This window comes from Leucoraja erinacea, chromosome 31 (genome assembly GCF_028641065.1).
Source record: "Leucoraja erinacea ecotype New England chromosome 31, Leri_hhj_1, whole genome shotgun sequence".
Lineage (NCBI taxonomy): Eukaryota > Metazoa > Chordata > Chondrichthyes > Rajiformes > Rajidae > Leucoraja > Leucoraja erinaceus.
Window position 1 is genome coordinate 15,838,651 of NC_073407.1, and position 22,239 is coordinate 15,860,889.

General features: G+C 46.1%; 1 protein-coding gene across 1 annotated transcript in view; it reads left to right on the forward strand.

Moving 5' to 3' along the window:
• LOC129711986 (hemicentin-1-like) overlaps positions 1–22,239 on the forward strand; it is a 238,407-nt gene that overhangs the window by 85,075 nt on the left and 131,093 nt on the right. The window contains exons 26-35 of the mRNA XM_055660084.1: positions 1,798–1,989; positions 4,091–4,221; positions 4,854–5,001; positions 5,933–6,059; positions 7,032–7,186; positions 14,460–14,738; positions 15,569–15,850; positions 16,888–16,993; positions 18,783–18,952; positions 21,781–21,935. Coding sequence (XP_055516059.1) covers positions 1,798–1,989; positions 4,091–4,221; positions 4,854–5,001; positions 5,933–6,059; positions 7,032–7,186; positions 14,460–14,738; positions 15,569–15,850; positions 16,888–16,993; positions 18,783–18,952; positions 21,781–21,935 — 1,745 coding nt within the window. The remainder of the gene's footprint in view (positions 1–1,797; positions 1,990–4,090; positions 4,222–4,853; positions 5,002–5,932; positions 6,060–7,031; positions 7,187–14,459; positions 14,739–15,568; positions 15,851–16,887; positions 16,994–18,782; positions 18,953–21,780; positions 21,936–22,239) is intronic.

Sequence of the window (22,239 nt, forward strand, 5' to 3'; positions counted from 1 at the left end):
TACCAAAGTCCGCAGGCCGCGCCGGGTGGAGACTGCTGCTGTAGACCCTCTGCAAGGCGCCCCAGGACTCCACGATGTTGTTCAGCGCCGCCCGCGCTGGAAGCTCTCCGCACTAGAGCTCCTCGATGTTGGAGCAACGGCCCAACGCTCCGGAGCTCCAAACGGCGACCCAGGTAGGCATCGCCCGCTCCGCGGTGACTCCAGCGCTGCGCAGCCCTGGTCCGGTTCCCGGTCCCCGGCAGGAAAGGCAGCTGGTAGGCCGCGAGGTGGGGGGGGCGAGGACGCGACTCGGAGAAATAGTCGCGTCCCCGCCAGGAAGAGGCTGAGAAATGGTTTCCCCCTTACCCTGCCCCCTTCCCCTACATAAAAAAGTTAAAGTTTCCCCCAACACAAAACTTTGGACTAACTAAAAATAATAAAAAAGACAGAAATAACAAACAGGTTGTAGGTAGAGGCTGCTGCCAGAGCATGAATGGGAAAGGTTGAAGGGATATGCATCTAACATGGGCTAATGGTTCTAGCTCACAAGGCATATTGGTCAGCATGGACGGGTTGGGCTGAAGGGCCTGTTTCTGTACTGTATGACTATAATTCTTATAATTGTGTCAGCCAAATCCACCCGCAGTGTCTCTGAGGTTAATCCAAAGCTCTGGTTCCCTCCACACATTGTGTAAACATAATACAAGTAAGCATTTATCGCTGTTTATGTTGTTGGAAATTATGTAAACTGTGTGCTTACACACTGTTAGAAGTTATTGGCTTGTGGCTTGAAACTTCTTAATGTCAGCACTTTATTAGAATAATCAGTTGAAGGACAAATTGTGCTAAACTTTTCAATTGCCTTTCCAAACCTGAAGATCATGCAGATTGCACTGTGACATGTCCAAGGAAAAGGAGATGGATGTTTTTGTAGTTGTGATGATAAGACTAAAGGGAAATGTTTTACTAATCAAATACCGATACAATAATGTAGCTGCAAATAAAAGGTTTAAACTGCGTACTCATCCAACAACCATGCAGAAAGCTTAGTGGTGAATACATTTAGCGTGTGACCCTTTCAAAACAGAGGTCTTTTGGCTAAATGGAGATGCAGATGGAGAAACTGCAGATGTTGGGATCTTGAGCAAAACACCAAGTGCTGGAAGAAATCAGCAGGTCAGACAGCATCTGGGGTGGGAATGGACAGACGGCTCTTTCTTCCCACCTTAATCCCAACAGCACAGGAACCAGCGATTATCCCGGCAGTTGGTACTGGCAACCTCCAATAAAGATCATTTGTACACGGAAGGAAGTGACAACAAAGCAATTAGAATAGTATGATGTGATTAATAGGTGAACACCATGATTACATGTCAAAGGCATTGCATGTAACAAACGTTACTTGAGATTTTCTTTGAGGATGCAATTTGCAGAATTGATAGATTGGTGACTGGTGACTGCAGTCCGTGAGGATTTCTAAAAGGCATTCAACCGTAACTCATACATAAGTTCTCTTCACACTTCATGATATTGAGGGTACAATTTGGATAAATAATTGGTTAACAAGCAGAAAACACAAGATTGCAGATAAGAGTCTTTTGTAAATTAAGCTGGAACTAGTAGATTGTTCCAGTGCTGGTCCATCAGCTCCTTGCAGAAATGACTGTGTACCGTGTACAATGCATCTGGGTTGGCGTGGCCAAGCCTTTTCCTGGGTCGGGTAATATGGTGGAGTAACTCCATTTTCCAATCTTTATTTGAATCACTTTATTAATGTTTCCTGTGAGACTATTTATGCTATGGTTTCATTATTCTCAGGAACCCCTCCGCCAGTTATACATTGGCTACAGAATGGATTGGAACTGCTGGGCAATGAACCAGGGGTCTCGATTCTGGAGGATGGCTCTCTTCTGCTCGAGTCACTTTTGCCCTATAACAGCGGAGATTACTTATGCATTGCAACAAATGAGGCCGGCTCTTCCAAAAGAAAGTTTCGATTACAAGTCAGAGGTAAACATTATGCTGTAATGTGAAGCAACATTCAATACTTCAAGCAAACATACTGAGGCTACTGTTGTGTGGTGTTCAAGAGCCTGATGGTCACTGAGAAGAAGGTGTTCTTGAACCTGGTGGTCATGGCCTTTAGGCTCCTGCACCTTATTCCCGATGGTACAAGAGAAATCGGAGCATGACCAGGGTGGTGTGGGATTTTGATGATGCCTTTTTGTGGTAGAGTCCTTCGATGGTGGGGAGGTCAATATCTGTGATGAACCTGGCAATGTCCATCACTCTTTGGTATAGGGTGGGAAAATGTATGTGGCACAGAGCAACCTATGATATTATTGAAAAGCAAAGTAGACTTGCAAAGGGCCTGTCCCACTTTCACAACCTAATTCACGACCTCTACCGAGTTGCCCTTGACTCATACTCGCAGCATAGTCGTCACAAGGTCGTAGGAGGTCGTAGATAGGTCGTAGCAGGTCGTGATGCTAGTCGTAGGTACTCGTGGCATCAAGTAGGTCGGGGCGTTTTTTTCTAGCATGATGAAAAATGTCCACGAGTAAAAAAGGTTGTGAATTAGGTCATGAAAGTGGGACAGACCCTTATGACTACAAGGCCCGACAAGTCCCACTTTAAAAATCTTCATGACAGAGAAGAATTTGCTTTGGCAACTCCTGAGATTTGTTATAAAGACTTTGTATTGTTTCCACCTGCTGTGTTTGCTATTGGTTTGAATAGTGTTCATCATGCATCCATTAACATGAATTTTCTCCCCATCTTAATTGCCCCTGAGGAGGTGGTGAAGCACGTAATTGAACGGCTGAAATTATTAAGGGATGAAGATACTCCGACAGTGCTGTTGGTTAATGAATTCCAGGATCCCAGTTGCAGCAAAGATGTCATTACCTTGGAAAGGGTGCAGAAGAGATTCACCAGGAAATTTACCTGGGCTTGCAGGCATGAGTTATAGGGAAAGCTTAGATAGGCTGGGAGTTTGTTTCTTTGGAACATATGAAGCTGAGGGGGGACCTTAATGAGGTGTGCAAGATCATGAGGGGCATAGATAAAGACTTTTTCAGAAGGTAGAGGATTCTAAAGCAAGAAGACATAGACTTAAGGTGACAAGATAGAGATTTGAGAGGAACCTCAGGGGGAACTTTTTCATTTGGAGGATAGTCCATATCTGGAACGCGCAGACGGGGGAAGCTAAACAAACAAATACAATTATGACTTTTAAAAGACATTAGGACAGATATATTAGGGGGAATTTAGAAGGCTATGGGCCAAATGCAGGCAAATACAATACAATAATATTTTATTAGCCAAGTATTTTTTGCAACATGCGAGGAATTTAATTTTCCAAGTCAGTCATACAAATAAAAAGCAACAGAACTCACAAAATACATTTTAACATAAACATCCAAAACAGTAACTCCTCCACATTCCTCTGTGATAGAAGGCGAAAAAAAGTTAAATGTCTTCCCTTCTTTGTACTCCTGCGGTCGGGGGCCTCGAGCCCTCCGTTGACGGGACGATCTCCCGTAGCCAGCGACGTTTGGGCCCCCCGCGTTGGGGCGATGTCAGCTCCCCCGTGCTGGGCGATCGACTGCGAGCTCTTGATGTAAAGCCCGCAGGCTGCGCTTTGCAAGTTTGGTCAGCATGGACAAGTTGAGCTGAAGGGCTTTTTTTTTTTTCCATGCTGTACAGCCCCATGACTCTGTGAATCTATTTTCATGGAGACAATAGGCAATAGACAATAGGTGCAGGAGTAGGCCATTTGGCCCTTCGAGCCAGCACCGCCATTCAATTTGGCTGATCATCCCCAATCAGTACCCCGTTCCTGCCTTCTCCCCATATCCCCTGACTCCGCTATTTTTAAGAGCCCTACCTAGCTCTCTCTTGAAAGCATCCAAAGAACCTGACTCCACCGCCCTCTGAGGCAGAGAAGTTGAGTTGGTGACATGTTTTCAAGACAAAATGGGGAGAAACTGTGAGGGAATGTGAAGGTGGTGGTATTCCCAGCTACCCGTTGCCATTGACCTTCCAGCTAGTAGAGGTAGGGTGATGGTGGTAGTGTGTGTTTAATCTCTTTTCCTTTCTTTTGTTCCAGTTCCCCCTGAAATTCAGAATAACTACCAGATACAGAATGTCACTGCGTTAATTAATCAACCGTTGACCCTGGAGTGTGATGCCACTGGTACCCCACCTCCCGCCATCAGTTGGTACAAGAACAGGCAGCCGGTGGGTGCAGTTTTCCTAACGTGTGGCTCTTATTGTGAAGTCCGAATAGACTGACTGAAAACCTGTGCTCGTGCACGCCACAACTCTGACACATTGTATTCCTCATTCAAGCCAGTCATTCATGTGGACATCACTCTGGGTGTTCAATGTGAAGATTACTTAGGACGTTAGATATGGGCAACTCTTCCATCTACTTAGTGAATATACTTGGCAATAGTCCAGTTGGTTGAGGGAGACTCCAAAATCCTTAGTGGTGGCAAATAGCTGCAAAGGGAAGCATGGAATCAGACCATACCTAGTCCATGCTGATCAAGATGCCTGTCTAAGCTTGTCCCATTTACCCATGTTAGGCCCATATCCCTCTAAACCTTTCCTATCCATGTGTCCGAGGTGTGTCTTGCAAATATTATTATTGTACCTGCCTCAAATATCTCTGCTGGCAGCTTGTAGTATTTACCAACCATCCTCTGGATGAAAGTGTTGCCTCTCAGGTTCCTATTAAATCTTTCCAGTCTCACATTAAACCCACACCCTCTGGTTCTTGATTCCCCCATCCTGGGAAAAAGACTCCATGCATACACATTGGCTGTTTTCCTCGTGGTTTTACACATCCACTTGTTTTTCTCCTGCAGGTCGCCGGGATGAGCAGATTGCGGCTTCTGAACGGAGGCCGTCTGCTGCGCCTTCCCAAAGTGCGCAAGGAGGACTCTGGAACGTATGTCTGCAAAGCCCTGAACGTTGCTGGCAACACCGATAAACATGTCCACCTACTGGTGCAGGGTAAGTGTTGGCTGGAGCATCGCCATCTCAGTTTCTCTCTTTTCCTTCTTCTCAGTAACACGAGTTGATATAAAATAATTTGTCACGAGCATCACTTTCTTGGAGTCCTCAGTGCCACGGAGCTTGCTGCTTGTCCACAGCTTTTCACGCGTAGAACACTAATCGATACAGCACAAAAACTGGCCCTTCAGCCCAGAATGTCCGTGATGAATGTAATGCCAACTTGAACTAATCTCCTCAGCCTGCACGTGATTCATGTCCCTACATTACCTGCATACCCATGCGCCTGTCTAAAAATCTTTGAAACGCCACTATTGTATCTGCTTCCATCATCAGTGCGTTCTATGCACCCACAAACATTGCCCCACACGTCTCCTTTAAACTTTGCCCCTCTCACCGTAAAACTAAGTCTTTGACATTTCCAATCTAGGATGAAGTGCAAGAGTGTTCCTTGTTTCTTAGAAACAATCGCTCTATTATAACAACTCCGCAGAAAGGGGACTACCACCCTGTTTTTGTTGTTTTTCCCGTTACCATGCCTGATACCAACATTTGTTTTTTTTTTACTATACTTCATACTTGTAATATCAGAAACATAGACCACCCTTTACCTGCTAGAACTTCCAGAGTAAAAACATATTCACATTTTTATTGTTGGTGTCTCGCTGTAGTGATTAGAGCTCTGTAGTGAAGCTCTAAAAAACCTACTGTTCCACCTTGTGACCATCCACGGACATTCACAATTTACAGGCGTGTGGGAAGGAACCGCGGGCACTGCTGGTTTACACTAGAAATAGACACAAAATGCTGGAGTAACTTGCCGGGTCAGGCAGCACCTCCGGAGAAAAGGAATAGGTGTCGTTTTGGGTCGAGGACCATCATCAGACCATTATTTACAGGTGATGGTTTTATCTTCCTGCTCTTTGTTTAGTGCCTCCCATGATCTTCAGATCTGGAATCACTCAGGAAGTGGCTGTTTTGGTGAACTCGGAATTGGAGCTGAAGTGCCGCACCAACGGAATCCCATTCCCGATCATTCGATGGAGCAAGGATGGCGTGTGAGTATTCCCAGTTTAATCGACCATTCCTCACTGTTGGTTCATTTTTCTCACAATGATCTACACTGAGCGCGTGGATCGATAGATACCAAGAACCTTCAGAAATGCAAACACATTGTGTGAGCTTGAGATAGGAGGACCACGCACTTGAATAAAATTACAGAGACATTTATTACAGTTGATTATGCATTCTGGAAAAAGAATGTGTCAGAGAAATAACAATTATTTTGTATTATATAAAGACTGTTGCAGTGTCTATGTATAGCAACACACACAATTTCTGGAAGAGTACATATCCTAGATTATAGGAATGGCAGCATATATATATTTTAGAGTCACAGAATCATGCTGCATGGAAACAGGCCCTTCGGTGCAACTTGCCCATGCTGACAAAGATGCTCCATCTACACTTGTCCCAGCTGTCCGCGTTTGGCCCATATCCCTCTAAATATTTCCTATGTCAAATGCCTTTGTCTCGACCCGAAACATCACCCTTTCCTTCTCTCCAGAGATGCTGCCTGTCCTGCTGAGTTACTCCAGCTTTTTGTGTCTATCTTCAGTTTAAACCAGCATCTGCAGTCCCTTCTTGCACAAATGTCTTTTAAATGTCGCTGTAGTAGCTGCGTCAACTACCTCCTCCCACAGCTCGTTCTATATACCTACCACCAGCTGATGTGAAAATGTTGCCCTCAGGTTCCTACTCAATCTTTCCCACTTCACCTTAAACCCACAGTATGTCCTTGGTTCTTGATTCCCCTACTCTGTGCATCATTTACCCTATCTATCCCTCACAGGATCTTATATATCTCTTTTGGATCACTCCTCATCCAATATATTATTAAGAAAAGCACATCTTAAGTAATTATAAAGATTAATAAACATTTTTTAATATTTGATTGACCTTAGCTGCAGGGAGAGTATGTCTCCGAGTCTAGTTTAACGACATGTTCTTATTATATTTTTGGTCATTAGGGGCCTGTCTCTGGGCAGTAATCGCGTGGAGTTTGTAGAAGAGGGACAAGTACTGCGGATTCAGTCAGCTCGCCTCCTGGACCAGGGTCTCTATCAGTGTACTGCCCATAACCCAGCTGGGCATCAGAGCAAACACTTCAATGTTGATGTCCATGGTATGAATTGACATTTCTGCTGCGATTGCTACTACCTACCAGGATGCTTCCCTTCTCCTGGGCTGTTTGTGTTCAGAATAGAATAACTGGCCACGAACCACACAACACTAAAGTAGTATTGGTCTCCTAATCTGAGGAAAGACATTCTTGCCATAGAGGGAGTACAGAGAAGGTTCGCCAGACTGATTCCTGGGGTGGCAGGACTTTCATATGAAGAAAGACTGGATAGACTCGCTAGAATTTAGAAGATTGAGGGGGGATCTTATAGAAACTTACAAAATTCTTAAGGGGTTGGATAGGCTAGATGCAAGAAGATTGTTCCCGATGTTGGGGAAGTCCAGAACAAGAGGGTCACAGTTTTAGGATAAGGGGGAAGTCTTTTAGGACCGAGATGAGAATTTATTTTTTCACACAGAGAGTGGTGAATCTGTGGAATGCTCAACAGGACACCAGATGTTGTTTGCAGTTGTTTGCTCGTTTCGGGACGAAACGTTGCCTATTTCCTTCGCTCCATAGATGCTGCTGCACCCGCTGAGTTTCTACAGCATTTTTGTGTACTTTCGATTTTCCAGCATCTGCAGTTCCTTCTTAAACACAAAGTTACAAAGTATGCTGGCTTCCCCTTCCCCCCCCCCCCAACCCCCCACGCTGGGTCCCCATTCCTCACTGATCTTCTCCCTCTCTCACGGCGGTTCCCGCACACTCTCATCGACCGCGGGTCGACCCGCGAGGCTTCACCACCGCACCCGAGGCTTCGCTGCCGCATGGATGGGCGCATAGGCACATGGAAGTGCAGGGAATAGAGGAATATGGATCACTTGCAGGCAGGAAAAATGTTCCCAATGTTGGGCGAGTCCAGAACCAGGGGTCACAGTCTTAGAATAAAGGGGAGGCCATTTAAGACTAAGGTGAGAAAAAACTTTTTCACCCAGAGAGTTGTGAATTTGTGGAATTCCCTGCCACAGAGGGCAGTGGAGGCCAAATCACTGGATGGATTTAAGAGAGAGTTAGATAGAGCTCTCGGAGCTAGTGGGCGATTGTCCCCCGGCGTGGCTTTAATGGCCGCGGGACAATCGCCATCGCCAGCCGGGGGCTTTGACTTTGACTCTGACATCGGGGGGGGGGGAGAGGGCAGTGGAGAGATAAGTTTCTTAGGCCTTCCATCACAGCGATGTGATGGATGTTTATGTAAATTATGTTGTGTCTTGGGTCTATGTGTTTGTTATGTATGGCTGCAGAAACGGCATTTCGTTTGGACCTCAAGGGGTCCAAATGTCAATTAAATGTATCTCTTGTAAATCTCTTGAATCAAGGGATATGGGGAGAAGGCAGGCACGGGTTATTGATTGGGGACGATCAGCCATGATCACAAGAATGGCGGTGCTGGCTCGAAGGGCCGAATTGGCTCTTCCTGCACAAATTTTCTTTGTTTCTATGTTTCTAGAGGAGATCAGTTTAATTTGGCATGCTTGGCACAAACATTGTGGGTGAAGGTCACGTTCCTGTGCTGTACCATTGTATGTCTATGTTCGCTGACTAGTCTGAGACTGCTGCAAACACCTTAGCTCAGGCATGAGTGGAGGTTGCTCCTCTGTGGTGCGGCCACTGTGATCTCCCAGTGTCAGGTTAAACATGACGCAGTGGTTTCACGTACGGGGGAGAGCGCGGCCCGTTACAGACTATTGAGTCACCAGGCATGAGGCAGCCTTGCGTGGGCCGAGTTTGGACCGTGACCTGATCACTGGCTAATATCCGAGCCTGCTGGCTGTTGGTGAGTGGGAGTTTTCAACCAGACTGATGGATGGAAGATTGGCTTTCAAACATTGTCCTTTGGTCTTACTTCTGGGATGGCGCCAACTTCCCTTTAGGAATTTTCCCTTTTCCCGCCCGGCCTGACAGCTGTGCGCACTGAGGCCTCAGGAGTGCGTCTATTCCAAACCCTCCTGGGTACCCGGAAACTGTTCATTCTGACATAAATCAGGCCAGCTTCTCAGGCCTTTCACCAGAGAGAGAGATAGAGAGAGAGAGGAGCAGCCACTGCAAGATTTTTGCTTGGTAATTTGGGAACATGTAGGTAGAATTTCCCATTCCAAGGGCAGATTATAGAGGAACAGCAGTGGAGGAGTGCTTCTAACAGGGGGCGTACGTCCCATCACTAAACCTATGTGGGGGATAGAGAGAAGTTTCTCAACCATTTACCCCTTCCATCGTGAGAGTGAAGGTGGGACTTTGTCCAGGTAGAGTCCAACACAAAAACAGGCACTTGGGCCCACCTTATCCATGCCAACCAAGTTAGCAGTCATACTTGCTTGTATTTGGCCCATATCCCTCTAACCTCGTAATTGCATCCGTTTCTACTGTCTCCTCTGGCAGCGCATTCCAGATACGGACTACCCTCGAAGTGAAAATATTGTCTTTGAGCTCCCTCTTAAATCTCTCCCCTCTTACCTGAAGTGTCTGCTGTCTAGCTTTGAAATCCTCTACCCAGGGGGAAAGACTGTGAGTGCTCACTCTATCCATGCCCCTCACGATCTTGTACACCTCAGTAAAGTCACCCCTCACTCAGCCTGTGCATACACGTTTATACCAGGCCAGCGGTAAACTAGATCCAAAGTGTGTACGGTCAAACTGTGTTGACATCCAGTGCTTGGCCTGACTGTGAGGATGTGATCCTATGCTCCCACAGGAGTTAGTTGCTCACAGTCACGGGGTCTGTCTCTGCAACCAACATCTGGTGTCCTGTTGAGCAGCTGCAGTGCAGATGAGCGGCGCTGAGCCTGAACCGGGGGGGAACGTCACTGTCCACTGGTCAGACTGAAGGACAATGTGTCGGGTCACTTCTGATGAACAGTTGCTGACCTGGGACATTAACTGTTTCACTCTCTGAAGCCTGCACTGCTTGTGTTCTTTGTTCAGCAGAGTACCAAATGTTGTTTCTCATTGAGCGAAGTGATTGAAAGAAACAGCATGGAAATCGGCCATTCAGCCCATCGAGTCCATGCCGACTATTCACACTAGTTCCTGTTATCTCACTTTCGCATCCACTCACCCGCACACTAGGGGCAATTTACACAGGGAACAAACCCGCATGTCTTTGGGATGTGGGAGGAAACCGGAGTACTCGGACATAATATCTACGCAAACTCCACACCGACAGCACCCGAGGTCAGAATCGAACCCGGGGGGGGTCTCTGGCGCTGTGATCCGGCAGCTCTACCAGCTGCACCACCTAACTAATTGTCTCCCATTCCCCGTCCGACCTCTCTGTCCTGGGTCTCCTCCATGGCCAGAGTGAGCAACACCAGAAATTGGAGGAATAGCACCTCATATTCCGCTTGGGGAGTCTGCATCCTGCGGGCATGAACATTGAATTCTCCCAATTTTGTTAGCCCTTGCTGTCTCCTCCCCTTCCTCAGCCCTCGGGCTGTCTCCTCCCATCCGTCATATCTACAAGATAGGAACTATTTTGTTTCCATTGGCGACTTTGTATCGGAACGAACCAACGTGACGTGTGGAGTCACGCAAGGTTCGATCTTAGGGCCCTCTTTATTCAACATCTACATGCCCCCACTAGGGCAAATCATGCGAAATAATAATATTGATCACCACTGCTATGCCGATGACACTCAAATCTATGTAGCGCTATCACCAAATGACTATCGCCCCATAGATCTGCTGTGCCAGTGCATTGAGCAAGTCCAAGACTGGATGTGCCAAAATTTCCTCCAACTAAATAAGGACAAAACGGAGATAATTTTTTTTGGTGCTAAAAAAGAAAGGCTTAAAGTAACCCAACACCTACACTCTCTGAACCTGAAAACTTCAAACAAAGCCAGAAATCGTGGGGTCATTATTTGATTCAGATTTACATTTCGACAGTCACATCAAATCAGTAACAAAATCGGCCTACCATCACCTCAAAAACGTAGCAAGATTAAGAGGACTCATGTCAGCTCAAGACTTAGAAAAACTTGTACATGCCTTTATTACTAGTAGGCTAGATTATTGTAACGGTCTCCTTGCAGGTCTTCCGAAAAAAACTGTCAGGCAGCTACAGCTTGTTCAGAACGCTGTTGCTAGAGTTCTAACAAAGACCAAAACATTTGAACACATTACACCTATTCTTAAATCCTTACATTGGCTCCCTGTATGTCAGAGAATTGATTTCAAAATCCTGCTGCTCACCTATAAATCACTACATGGTTTAGGGCCAAAGTATATCACTGACATGCTTCCACTATATAAACCTTCTAAGATCTACTGAGACCAACCTGTTAGTGATTCCCAGAGTAAATACAAAACATGGGAAAGCAGGATTTAGTTACTATGCAACAAATAGCTGGAATAAACTTCCTGAAGATTTAAGACTTGCCTCAACTTTGACCACTTTTAAAACAAGGCTGAAAACTTTGATGTTTACTTTAGCTTTCAGCTAAATCTTAACTACATTGCACTTTTAACTTTTGCACTTTTTATAATGCATTTTTAATTTTGCTTTATTTTCTTTTAATTCTTCTATTTTATTTCATTTTATTATTTCATTTTATTGTATGACATGTTTTTATGTGAAGCACTTTGAGTCTGCCTCGTGTATGAAATGTGCTATATAAATAAAGTTGCCTTGCCTTGCCTCAGCCCTCGGGCTCCTCCTCCTTTTTCCTTTCTTCTCCCCGCCACCCCCCATCAGTCTGAAGAAGGGTTTCGGCCCGAAACGTTGCCTATTTCCTTCGCTCCATAGATGCTGCTGCACCCGCTGAGTTTCTCCAGCATTTTTGTGTACCTTCGATTTTCCAGCATCTGCAGTTCCTTCTTAATATCTAATTGTCTTAACTAATTTGCCTTCACAAATTGCTTTAGATTGAGGAACACCACATATTATCCCTTCAGGCAAAGATGATTCACATTCCACAAACTCGCAGTTACACACCGTCCTGGTCAACATTGTGTCAGAACAATCAGATTCCTTTTCAGATAAATACTCTGATTCTTTTTACAAATTCTGTTTATCCTTCGCATCTAAAGTGATACATTACATCATGCAAAATGATTCTTGTTTTGTCGTTTCAAGAAGACAGACTCACTGACGTGCACAGATGCCTGTGCCATGAGCTGTGAGATTCTGCTTCCATTCTTGATAGAATCCAGAAGGCAGGATCTACAACCCATGCACAAGAATCTGTAGATGCTGGAATCGTGGCCGTTTTGTCAAACACTTGTGCTTGGTCCACCAAGGTCTGCTGGATCTCCCAGTTGCTAACAATGTTCACCCCCCTTCCCATTGCCAGACCGATCTTTCTGTCCTGGGCCACTTACACTGCCAGAGTTTCCACATGCAAACTGGAGGAACAGCACCTCATATTCCACTTCAGTAGCTTTAACAACCCAATGGCATGAATATTGAATCCTTTAATTTTAAGTGAACCCCACAAGCCCTCTCTCTTTTCCCGCCCCATTGTGTACCTATTTCTCCCATCACCCTAGTCACCCTGTCCCTCTCTCCTCCTGGGTAAACTTATCTCCCATCCCTGTGTCCCACATTTCACTTTTATCCCCCATATTTCCCCGCCCCCTCTGTCCCCTTCCACTCATATCCCTCCCTCCAGCTTTACATTTCACTCCTCTCCTTATCTGACATCCTTTTGTCTGCTTTCAACTTTAGCTTTTGTCACTTAAGGGCCTGTCCCACTTAAGTGTCCTTGGCACGCAAATTACACGACTTTGTGGTCACGTTGAGGCACACGGGCATTGTATGGCCGCGCGTGGCTGGTCCCACTTAGAAGCGCGGAGGGGTATGTAGTTGTGCGCGACATCGCGCGGGGCTCCAAAATTTTTGTAGTGAACAAAATCTTCGCGACGTCTCACCACCAACAGCAGCAGAGTAGAAGCGGGCAAACGATCGCCAAGCTCAGCCTGGGGCTCACGGCCGTTGCGGTCCGGATCCGCCCCCACTTCTACTCCCAGAGCGGGGCCAAGAAAATTGAAGATAGACACAAAATGCAGGAGTAACTCAGCGGGACCGGCAGCATCTCTGGAGAGAAGCAATGGGTGACGTTTCGGGTCAAGACCCTTCTTTTCAGACTGAAGAAGGGTCTTGACCCGAAACATCACCCATTGCTTCTCTCCAGAGATGCTGCCGGTGCCGCTGAGTTACTCCAGTTTTGTGTCCATCTTCAAATGATGTCACGGGCTCCAGACGGCTGTGCATACGCATGTAATCACGCCCGACCTTCGCTGGACTGTCGCAGCTCAACGCGACCACGAGGTCGTGTAATTTGCGTGCCAAGGACACGTAAGTGGGACAGGTCCTTTACTCCACCTATCTGCCAATCTCCCCCCATCCCCCTCTCCTGTACCCACCTATCACTTGCTGGGCTTTGTCCCGCCCCACTCCTCACTGTTCTAGCTTACTTCTCCCTGCTCCATCAATGAGAATGATCCCAACCTGAAACAATGTCTGTCCATGCCCTCCACAGGCACCGACTGATTCGCTGAGTTCCTCCAGTACTTTGCTGTTTGCTCTACAATGAATAGTCAAGTTATAAATTTCAAAGCAGTATATTTTGGATTCACCTGCATGGTTTAGGTTTATTATTATCATGTGTACCAAGGTACAGTGAACAGCCTTTATACGCACATTATCCAGTCAAAACAGATCGTACTATACATGAACACGCCCAAACCAAACAAACAAACACCCAAATGTAGGTACACAAAAATGCTGGAGAAACTCAGCGGGTGCAGCAGCATCTATGGAGTGAAGGAAATAGGCGACGTTTCGGGCCAAAACCCTTCTTCAGACTGGGGGGGGGGGGGGGGGGAAGGGGAGGAGGAGGAGCCCGAGAAGAGAAGGAGGAAAGGAGGAGACAGCAAGGAGGAAAATTGGGAGCCCGAGGTGCTGTTCCTCCAATTTCCGGGGGGATGGAGGAGGGAGGAGACAGCTCGAGGGTTAAGGAACTGAGGGAGGAGAAACAGCAAGGGCTAGATGTAAAATTGGGCAGAATTCAATGTTCAGGTGCCATCCGGACACAAGCAACGGAACGGGGAGTACGGGAGGGAAGGGAAGATATGAGGTCTTTGCTGTAGGGGGCGGATGGGAATGTTGGTGGAGTTAGGGGATGGCAGAGGAGTTTGTTACAGGGGGCAGGGTGGGAAGACGTGTAGTCCAGATATGTACCCAAATGTAGTCCTGAAATCAATGCCTTCTGTTGCCAGATTGTAGACTTTCTGCAGACGGCGGTGACTGCAGTGTCCAGAATTTCTTCTTTCCTCTTAGTTCCTCCCACGATCCGAGGAGCAAACGATACCAGGGAGGTGAATGTCATGCTGCACAGTCACGTCAGCCTGGAGTGCGATTCTCATGGTGTTCCTGACCCTGGGATAACATGGCTGAAGGATAATCGGCCCATTGTATCCAGCTCCAAGATGATGTACGTGGAGGGAGGTCGGCTCCTGCAGCTTCACGGAGCCCAGGCGCCTGACGCAGGATGGTACACCTGCCGAGCCAGAAACATCGCAGGCACTGTCAAGAAGTCATACAAAGTGCAGGTTTACGGTAAGCCCTTAGATTTGTTTTTTTGGAGATACAGCACGGAAACAGGCCCTTCAGCCCCCCGAGTCCACACCGACCAGCGATCACCCTGTACACTAGCACTAGCCTACACACCGGGGACAATTTCACTATTTTTACCAATGCCAAATTAACCTACAAACCTGTACGTCTTTGGGATGTGGTAGGAAACCAGAGCACCCGGGGGAAACCCACGAGGTCAGAGGGAGAACGTACAAACTCCATACAGAGAGCACCCCTAGTCAGGATTGAACCTGGGTGCTATAAGGTAGCAGCTCTACCGCTGTGCCACCATGCCCCCCCACTCCGCTACACCACTGTGTGCGGTGGCCATGTTTTCTTAAAGAGATAGAGCACGGAACATGTTCATATGTTACAGAAGCAGAATAGGTGATGCTTTAGGTCAGGACTTCTGTGTAAAACGATCCCGACCCGAAACGTCGCCTGTCCATTTCCCCCACAGATGCTGCCTGACCCGCTGAGTTCCTTCAGCACTTTGTGTTAACATCAAGCAGGAGTAACTGGGATGCAATGATTTAACATAGGGAGGGATCCTAACCTGACAAACATGACGTATCCAGAGGCAAACCTCGTCTTTATTAATGTATAGCTTCACATTCCAGGCAACGGTTCACTTTCCGAGTCATGGAGTCAAACTGTGTGGAAACAGGCCCTTTTGGTCCAAGTTGCCAACATGTCCCAGCTAAACTAGACCCAGCTGCCTGTGCTTGGCCCACTAATGACTCTGGTCTACTGAAGACGTGTTTCCCTATTTTGGTCATGTGCATTAACATCTCGCCTTTCCTTCTCTGCAGTTCCACCCAGCATCGACGAGAGCTCAGGCCATCCTTCGAAGACCAAAGCAATAGTTGGTCATTCCTTGACCCTAAAGTGTTCGTCGAGCGGCTACCCACCTCCGGAGCTGTCGTGGCTCAAGGATGGTGCCCGACTGATGGGCAGTGAGAGGGTACAGATCCTGGCCAAGGGAAAGACTCTGAAGATTAAGAACGCTGGAGTGGGTGATGCTGGCACATACGTATGCATTGCTCACAGTGTCGCAGGAGAACACCAGCTGCACTACACTGTCGACATCTTGGGTAGGAAGTTTATGAAAACATACTGTTAGGAGACTAGATAGGCAGCTGTTCGGCACTAGCTATTCTACAAGTTCAGACCTGGAGATTTATTAGAAGTCTCTCATGGCTTTGGCCCTGGAGGTAGATATGTATCAGTGTCAGAAACTGTGAGTCCACACCGCAGAACATACTGGGCTGCAGAATGCCGGTGATTCCATCGGGAACCACCAGCTAGTAGCAGTCTGCGTGTGTGTGAAAGTACACCAGCAATCTCAGCCTGCGCAGGGCACGGTGGAATGGTCATATTCATAAATTATAGGAGCAGAATTGGACCATTCAGCCCGTCAAGTCTATTCCACCATTCAATCATGGCTGATCTGTCTTTCCCTCTCAACCCTCTCAATTTTCCTGCCTTCTCCCCATAACCCCTGACACTCCTATCCGAATCAAGAATCCATCAATCTCCACCTTAAAAATATCCAATGCAAAACAAAAGAAAGGACTTGTTCGGCTGGAAATGTTTATGCTCCATCTTTTCTCATGGAGACATTGGCCAAGGGAGAAAGTTAAATGCAATGCTATTTTTATAGATGAAAAGTTGCCCAGATGCATATCAATTAAAAATCAAGCTACAAGTATCAAGAATTTTTTTCCATCACTTTACACCCATCTTCTGTCCAGTTATGAAATTGATCATTTAAAATTGTTGGGCTTAAAAATCAAATTTCGAAGAAGTTGAAAATCTAGTTTTTAATTTTTGCGAGGTGCTGGTTCACTGTAAAGGTGCATACCGTCACAAAAAAAACGCTGCTTAAATGCAAACAAAAGTGGTTCTGTGGAGAGAAGGAATGGGTGACGTTTCGGGTCGAGGCCCTTCTTAAGACTGAAGAACGGTCGAGACCCGAAACGACACCCATTCCTTCTCTCCAGAGATGCTGCCTGTCCCGCTGAGTTACTCCAGCTTTTTGTGTTTTATCTTCGGTTTAAACCACCATCTGCAGTTCACATTGGTTCTGTGTTGGATGCCACTTGAAATGTGCTGTCGATTGTCTCCACAGTCCCTCCTCAGCTGCTGAGTGGGGATTCTTCCCCCGTGACTGTGACCATTGATAACCCACTGGAGCTGACGTGCCTCGCTTCTGGTCACCCAGCACCGAGAATAACGTAAGTCCCCCTCCTTTCTCTCTTTTCTTCCCTTTCAGCCCAGGAATTCCACATCGCTATTAGCCTCTGGGTGGTTTTCCTTTTGTTAACCTTGCCTGTAATCCTTCCACCAATTGCCATGTCCCTCATGCTACAGGGTATTAGGTCATATAGTCCGAGAGATCATGAGTCATAGATCAGAGGTCATGGGTCATACAACATGGATTTAGGCCCTTCAGCCCAATTCGTCCATGCCGGCCATGATGTCCCATTTGGCCACGTTTGACCCATATCCCTCTAAGCTGTTCCTATCCATGTATCTGTCCAAATGTCTTTTAAATGTTGTTATAGTGCCTGCCTGAGCTATGTACTCTGTCAGCTCATTCCATGAGTCAAAAAGCATCTTTGGAGCGAGAAATAGAGTAAATGTTTCAGCTAAATGCATTTTCGTTCGAACAGTCTGTGTGAAATTTAGTTGTTTTTGATACGTTTGTCGGTGATCTATGATGTGGTGCACAACCCTGTTGTTAGTGTGCAACCACACGCACCTACTAATGTCACTTAGTTTGCTATTACGGAGAATATTTCACTCTCTCTGGTTATTCGAGAGTAAAACAGTTTGTTTTTACTCAACTTCCAAACAAAACTAATATTTTTCTGACTATCTAACTGTAGTCCAGTCTTGTGAAATGAACAAAACACACACTGCTCAAGGTACGCAGCAGGTCAGGCAGTATCTGTGGAGGGAATGGGCAGATGCTGTTTTGGGTTAAGGTCATAGGTGATAGGAGCAGAATTAGGCCATTTGGCCCATCAAGTCTACTCCACCATTCAATCATGGCTAATCTATCTCTCACTCCTAACCCCATTCTCCTGCATTCTCCCCACACCCGTTCTAATCAAGAAACTATCTATCGCTGCCTTAAACATATCCATTGACCTGGCCTCCAGAGCCTTCTGTTGCAAAGAATTCCACAGATTCACCAGCCTCTGATTAAATAAATTCCTCATGATCTCCATCCTTTAATTCTGAGGCTTTGACCTTTAGTCCCAGGCTCTTCCACTAGTGGAAACATCCTCTCCACATCCACTCTATCTAAGTCTTCGACTATTCGGTACGTTTCAATGCGGTCCCCCCTCATTCTTCTAAGCTCGAGCGAGTACAGGCCCAGTGCCGTCAAACGCAAGGACAGGGTCCCTTCTTCAGTCTGAAGCAGTGTCAGGACCCGATATGTTGTCTGTCCATTTCCCTCCACAGATGCTGCATGACCCGCTGAGTTCCTCCATCTCTTTGCGCTTTGCTCCAGATTCTAGCTCCTGCAATGTCTTGTGTCTCTTGTGTTATGGAGTTTGATCTCTCTAGAGATACTCTCTAGAATTTAGGAGATTGAGAGGGGATCTATTAGAAACTTACAAAATTCTTAAGGGGTTGGACAGGCTAGATGCAGGAAGATTGTTCCCGATGTCAGGGAAGTCCAGGACAAGGGGTCACAGCTTAAGCATAAGGGGGAAATCCTTTAAAACCGAGATGAGAAGAACTTTTTTCACACAGAGAGTGGTGAATCTCTGGAACTCTCTGCCACAGAGGGTAGTTGAGGCCAGTTCATTGGCTATATTTAAGAGGGAGTTAGATGTGGCCCTTGTGGCTAAGGGGTTCAGGGGGTATGGAGAGAAGGCAGGTACGGGATACTGAGTTGGATGATCAGCCATGATCATATTGAATGGCGGTGCGGGCTCGAAGGGCCGAATGGCCTACTCCTGCACCTAATTTCTATGTTTCTATGTTGATCTTCTCCTTGCTCTCTGTCAGGTGGCTGCGGGAAGATGCTCCACTCACTGGGCACGATGGCCCTTGGGTGCTGGCTGACCAGAGCAGGCTCTTCATTGACCGTATAAAGTTGACGGATGTCGGTCAGTACGTCTGCCTAGCCAGCAACGAGGCAGGTGAAGTGAGAAGAGAATTTGACATCACAGTCCATGGTAAAATTCTTGCAAAAACTATCGTTTATAATTGTGATTTTTTAATTCATAAATCCCAACCTTGGGCTTGCAATCAGAAATGCTTGTTTAATTTAGTAGTGGAATATACCAGGACTTTCTGGGATACATGAGGCAATCTGGAATTACTTTGAAGACTCGCTCGGTGAATCCCTTGGACTTAAGTGCAATATCTTGTTTTTCATAACTGTGAGTTTTGCTCCCTCCACTTTATAGAGAACTGAGAGATTTACAGACTTGAAAGGAAATACAACTTTTAAATCCATCAAGTTCAATTTTTCTCAAGTACACACTGTGAGCAGTTTAGATTATTCCAACTGCTTTGGTGCCAGAAAACGCTGAGTTTTGTGTTCTCCAAAGTCAGAGCTAAAGTAACACGCTATTATAAGTTTCACTGCCAATCTTGTAAGCTGTGCCTTGTTTTGTAACGTGGTGCTTTGTACCGCCACCTCTAGAATGATGTACATGTTGGAGGAGGACGGCCAAAATGTTTTGTGCCTTCCACCACAGTGATGAATGCTGTGGTGGATGTTTATGTTACATGTTGTGTCCTGTTTATGCATTTTATTATTTTGTTAACCCATCTTTATGCTTTGTATGGAACTGATTTTTAAATTTTGTAAAGCACTTTGGGGTCAATGAAAATTGACTATAAATGTGCTATATAAATAAATGTATTATTATTATTATTATTATGTTTATTTATCAAGCTTAGCTGATTGAGGCATAGAGAGAGTCTTAGCGTGGAAAAAGGCCATTCGGCCCAACTTGCCCACACCAACCAACATGTTCCCATCCACCTACCTGCTTGTGTTTGGCCCAAATCACTCAAAACCTGTCCAATTCATGTACCTGTCTCATTCTTTCATAAACAGTCCCTGCCTCAACTACCTCCTGTGGCAGCTCGTTCCATACACCCATCACCCTTTGTGTGAAAAGGTTACCCCACAGATTCCTATCAATTTTTTCCCCCTTCACCTTAAAATGGATAACGCAAGTGGATGAATTGGAACAGTTATTTCCTTCTACTTTGAGTTGCGTTATTATATTACATGTTAAGGTGGCCCCAGCGTATTGTTGGAAAAAAACTGTTGATAAATGTAGTTTCATTTTTAATTGATGTGATTACTGGCACCTTTTTGTCTACAAAAAAAAAGTACTGCTTGTAAGCAAGTCTTCGCCGCTCACAAGTTCAAAGGTATTTTCATTACGAAGAGACTGGGCCAAAGGGGTTTAACTGGCTGTAAGTTGCTTTGGGACTTCCAGAGGCTTTGCGAGATATGATCTGAATTCAAGTTTGTCTTTCATTTCCTTTTAAATCTTTTCTGGCAACCTCTAAAAGTTTAACAGAAATTCTCATTGCAATCCGTGCGTGATTCTGCAATTTAGCCCCTGGGGACCCAGTGGTTTCCAGCTCTGTGTGTCAGGCTTAAGTTCATTCATTTTCATTTTCGAGGACAGAACTAGCAACCGAGTAAGAGTTTGGTTGCGCGGGATATGCAGGGAATAGGGGGGTGTGGATCGGGTGCAGGCAGGCAGAAACATCACTGTTGGCACGCACGTTTGTGGGCCAGTGGGCCTGTACCCGTGCTGTACTGTTCCATAGAAACTCAGCGGGTGCAGCAGCATCTATGGAGCGAAGGAAATAGGTGACGTTTCGGGACGAAACGTCACCTATTTCCTTCGCTCCATAGATGCTGCCGCACCCGCTGAGTTTCTCCAGCATTTTTGTGTACCTTCGATCTTCCAGCATCTGCAGTTCCTTCTTGAACACTGTACTGTTCCATGTTGTTCCACTTAATAAAACACAAAGTGCTGGGGGAACTCGGCAGGTTCGGCAGCATCAATCGAGCAAATGGACAGACTATATTTCATGTCAGGGCCCATCTCCAGACTGATGGAGCAGGGGAGGAGAAAGCTAGAAAAGAGAGATGGGGAGGGTCAAAGCAACTGAGACTAGTTTGAATGGGGGCAACTGAAATAGTTTCGCAATGAAACACACTTCACATGGAAAAATCATCACTCTTTTGTCTCTGGATTTGATTAATGCCATTATCTGTCTCAAATTTGAATACATTCAGAACCATCAGGAAAGTGAAGCTGAGGGCAAGATGGGATTGATATGATCTCAATGAGGAGCAGAGCAGATGAAGCGAATCAAGGACGTTTAATTATCATGTGCACCAGCAACAGAACAAGAACATTCTTACTGCAGCTCAGTGGGTCTTTGATGATGTAGGCTGCCTTTTTGAGACTGCGTCTCCTGTAGATCCTTTAGATGATAGGGAGTTCCGTGCCCGTGAATACCAGAGAGTGAACGGCTTCGGGTTCCTGTGTGTGCGCATATCGCTGAAGATCCGTCCTGTGCCCAGCACACAGATTCATTCACAGACAAAGCAGGTTGTGTGGTTAAGTCCTGCTCCTGTTCTGTCATACACCTGGTACAAACTAAATGCACAATTTTAAACAAACCCACATTGAGCTCATGAAATGGCAGGACAGGAAAACAACATGTACAGAAATATGACACAAAAAGCTGGAGTAACTCAGCAGGACAAGCAGCATCTCTGGAGGGAAGGAATGGGTGACGTTTCGGGTCGAGACCCTTCTTCAGACTGAGTTACTCCAGCTTTTTGTGTCTATCTTCAGTTTAGACCAGCATCTACAGTTCCTTCCTACACATGTGCAGAAATATAATCTTATATCACTTGCCATTTTATGCATATCGTTAACTTCCTCTACAATATTTCCTTATTAGCTTGAATCGCTATAATGAGGAGACATAATTGTTGCCTGTGTTTGGTGTCTAGTTCCTCCGGAGGTGAAGATTGTGGGGACTGAGAGTCGGACTGTGGTCACGGGTCAGTCTGTTACATTGGAGTGCTCGGTTACTGGAATCCCAACGCCCTTGATCACCTGGCTGAAGGGCGGACAGATGCTCCCCAGGACAAATGGGATCCTTATGGTGAGTAATGACATTCTATCCACACAGGATTGAACTGTTCCCGAATGACCATTGATTGATGCAGGAAGAGCAATTGATTATATATTGATTAGTACAGGTGTCAGAGGTTATGGAGAGAAGGCAGGAAAATGGGGTTAGGAGGGAGAGACAGGTCAGCCATGATTGAATGGTGGAGTAGACTTGATGGGCCGAGTGGCCTAATTTTACTCCTATCACTTATGACCGTATGACCTTAAGAGGGGATCTGCACTGCAGCTAAGATCCAGCTCCAATCCTGACCTCTGGCATTGTCTGCGTAGTCATT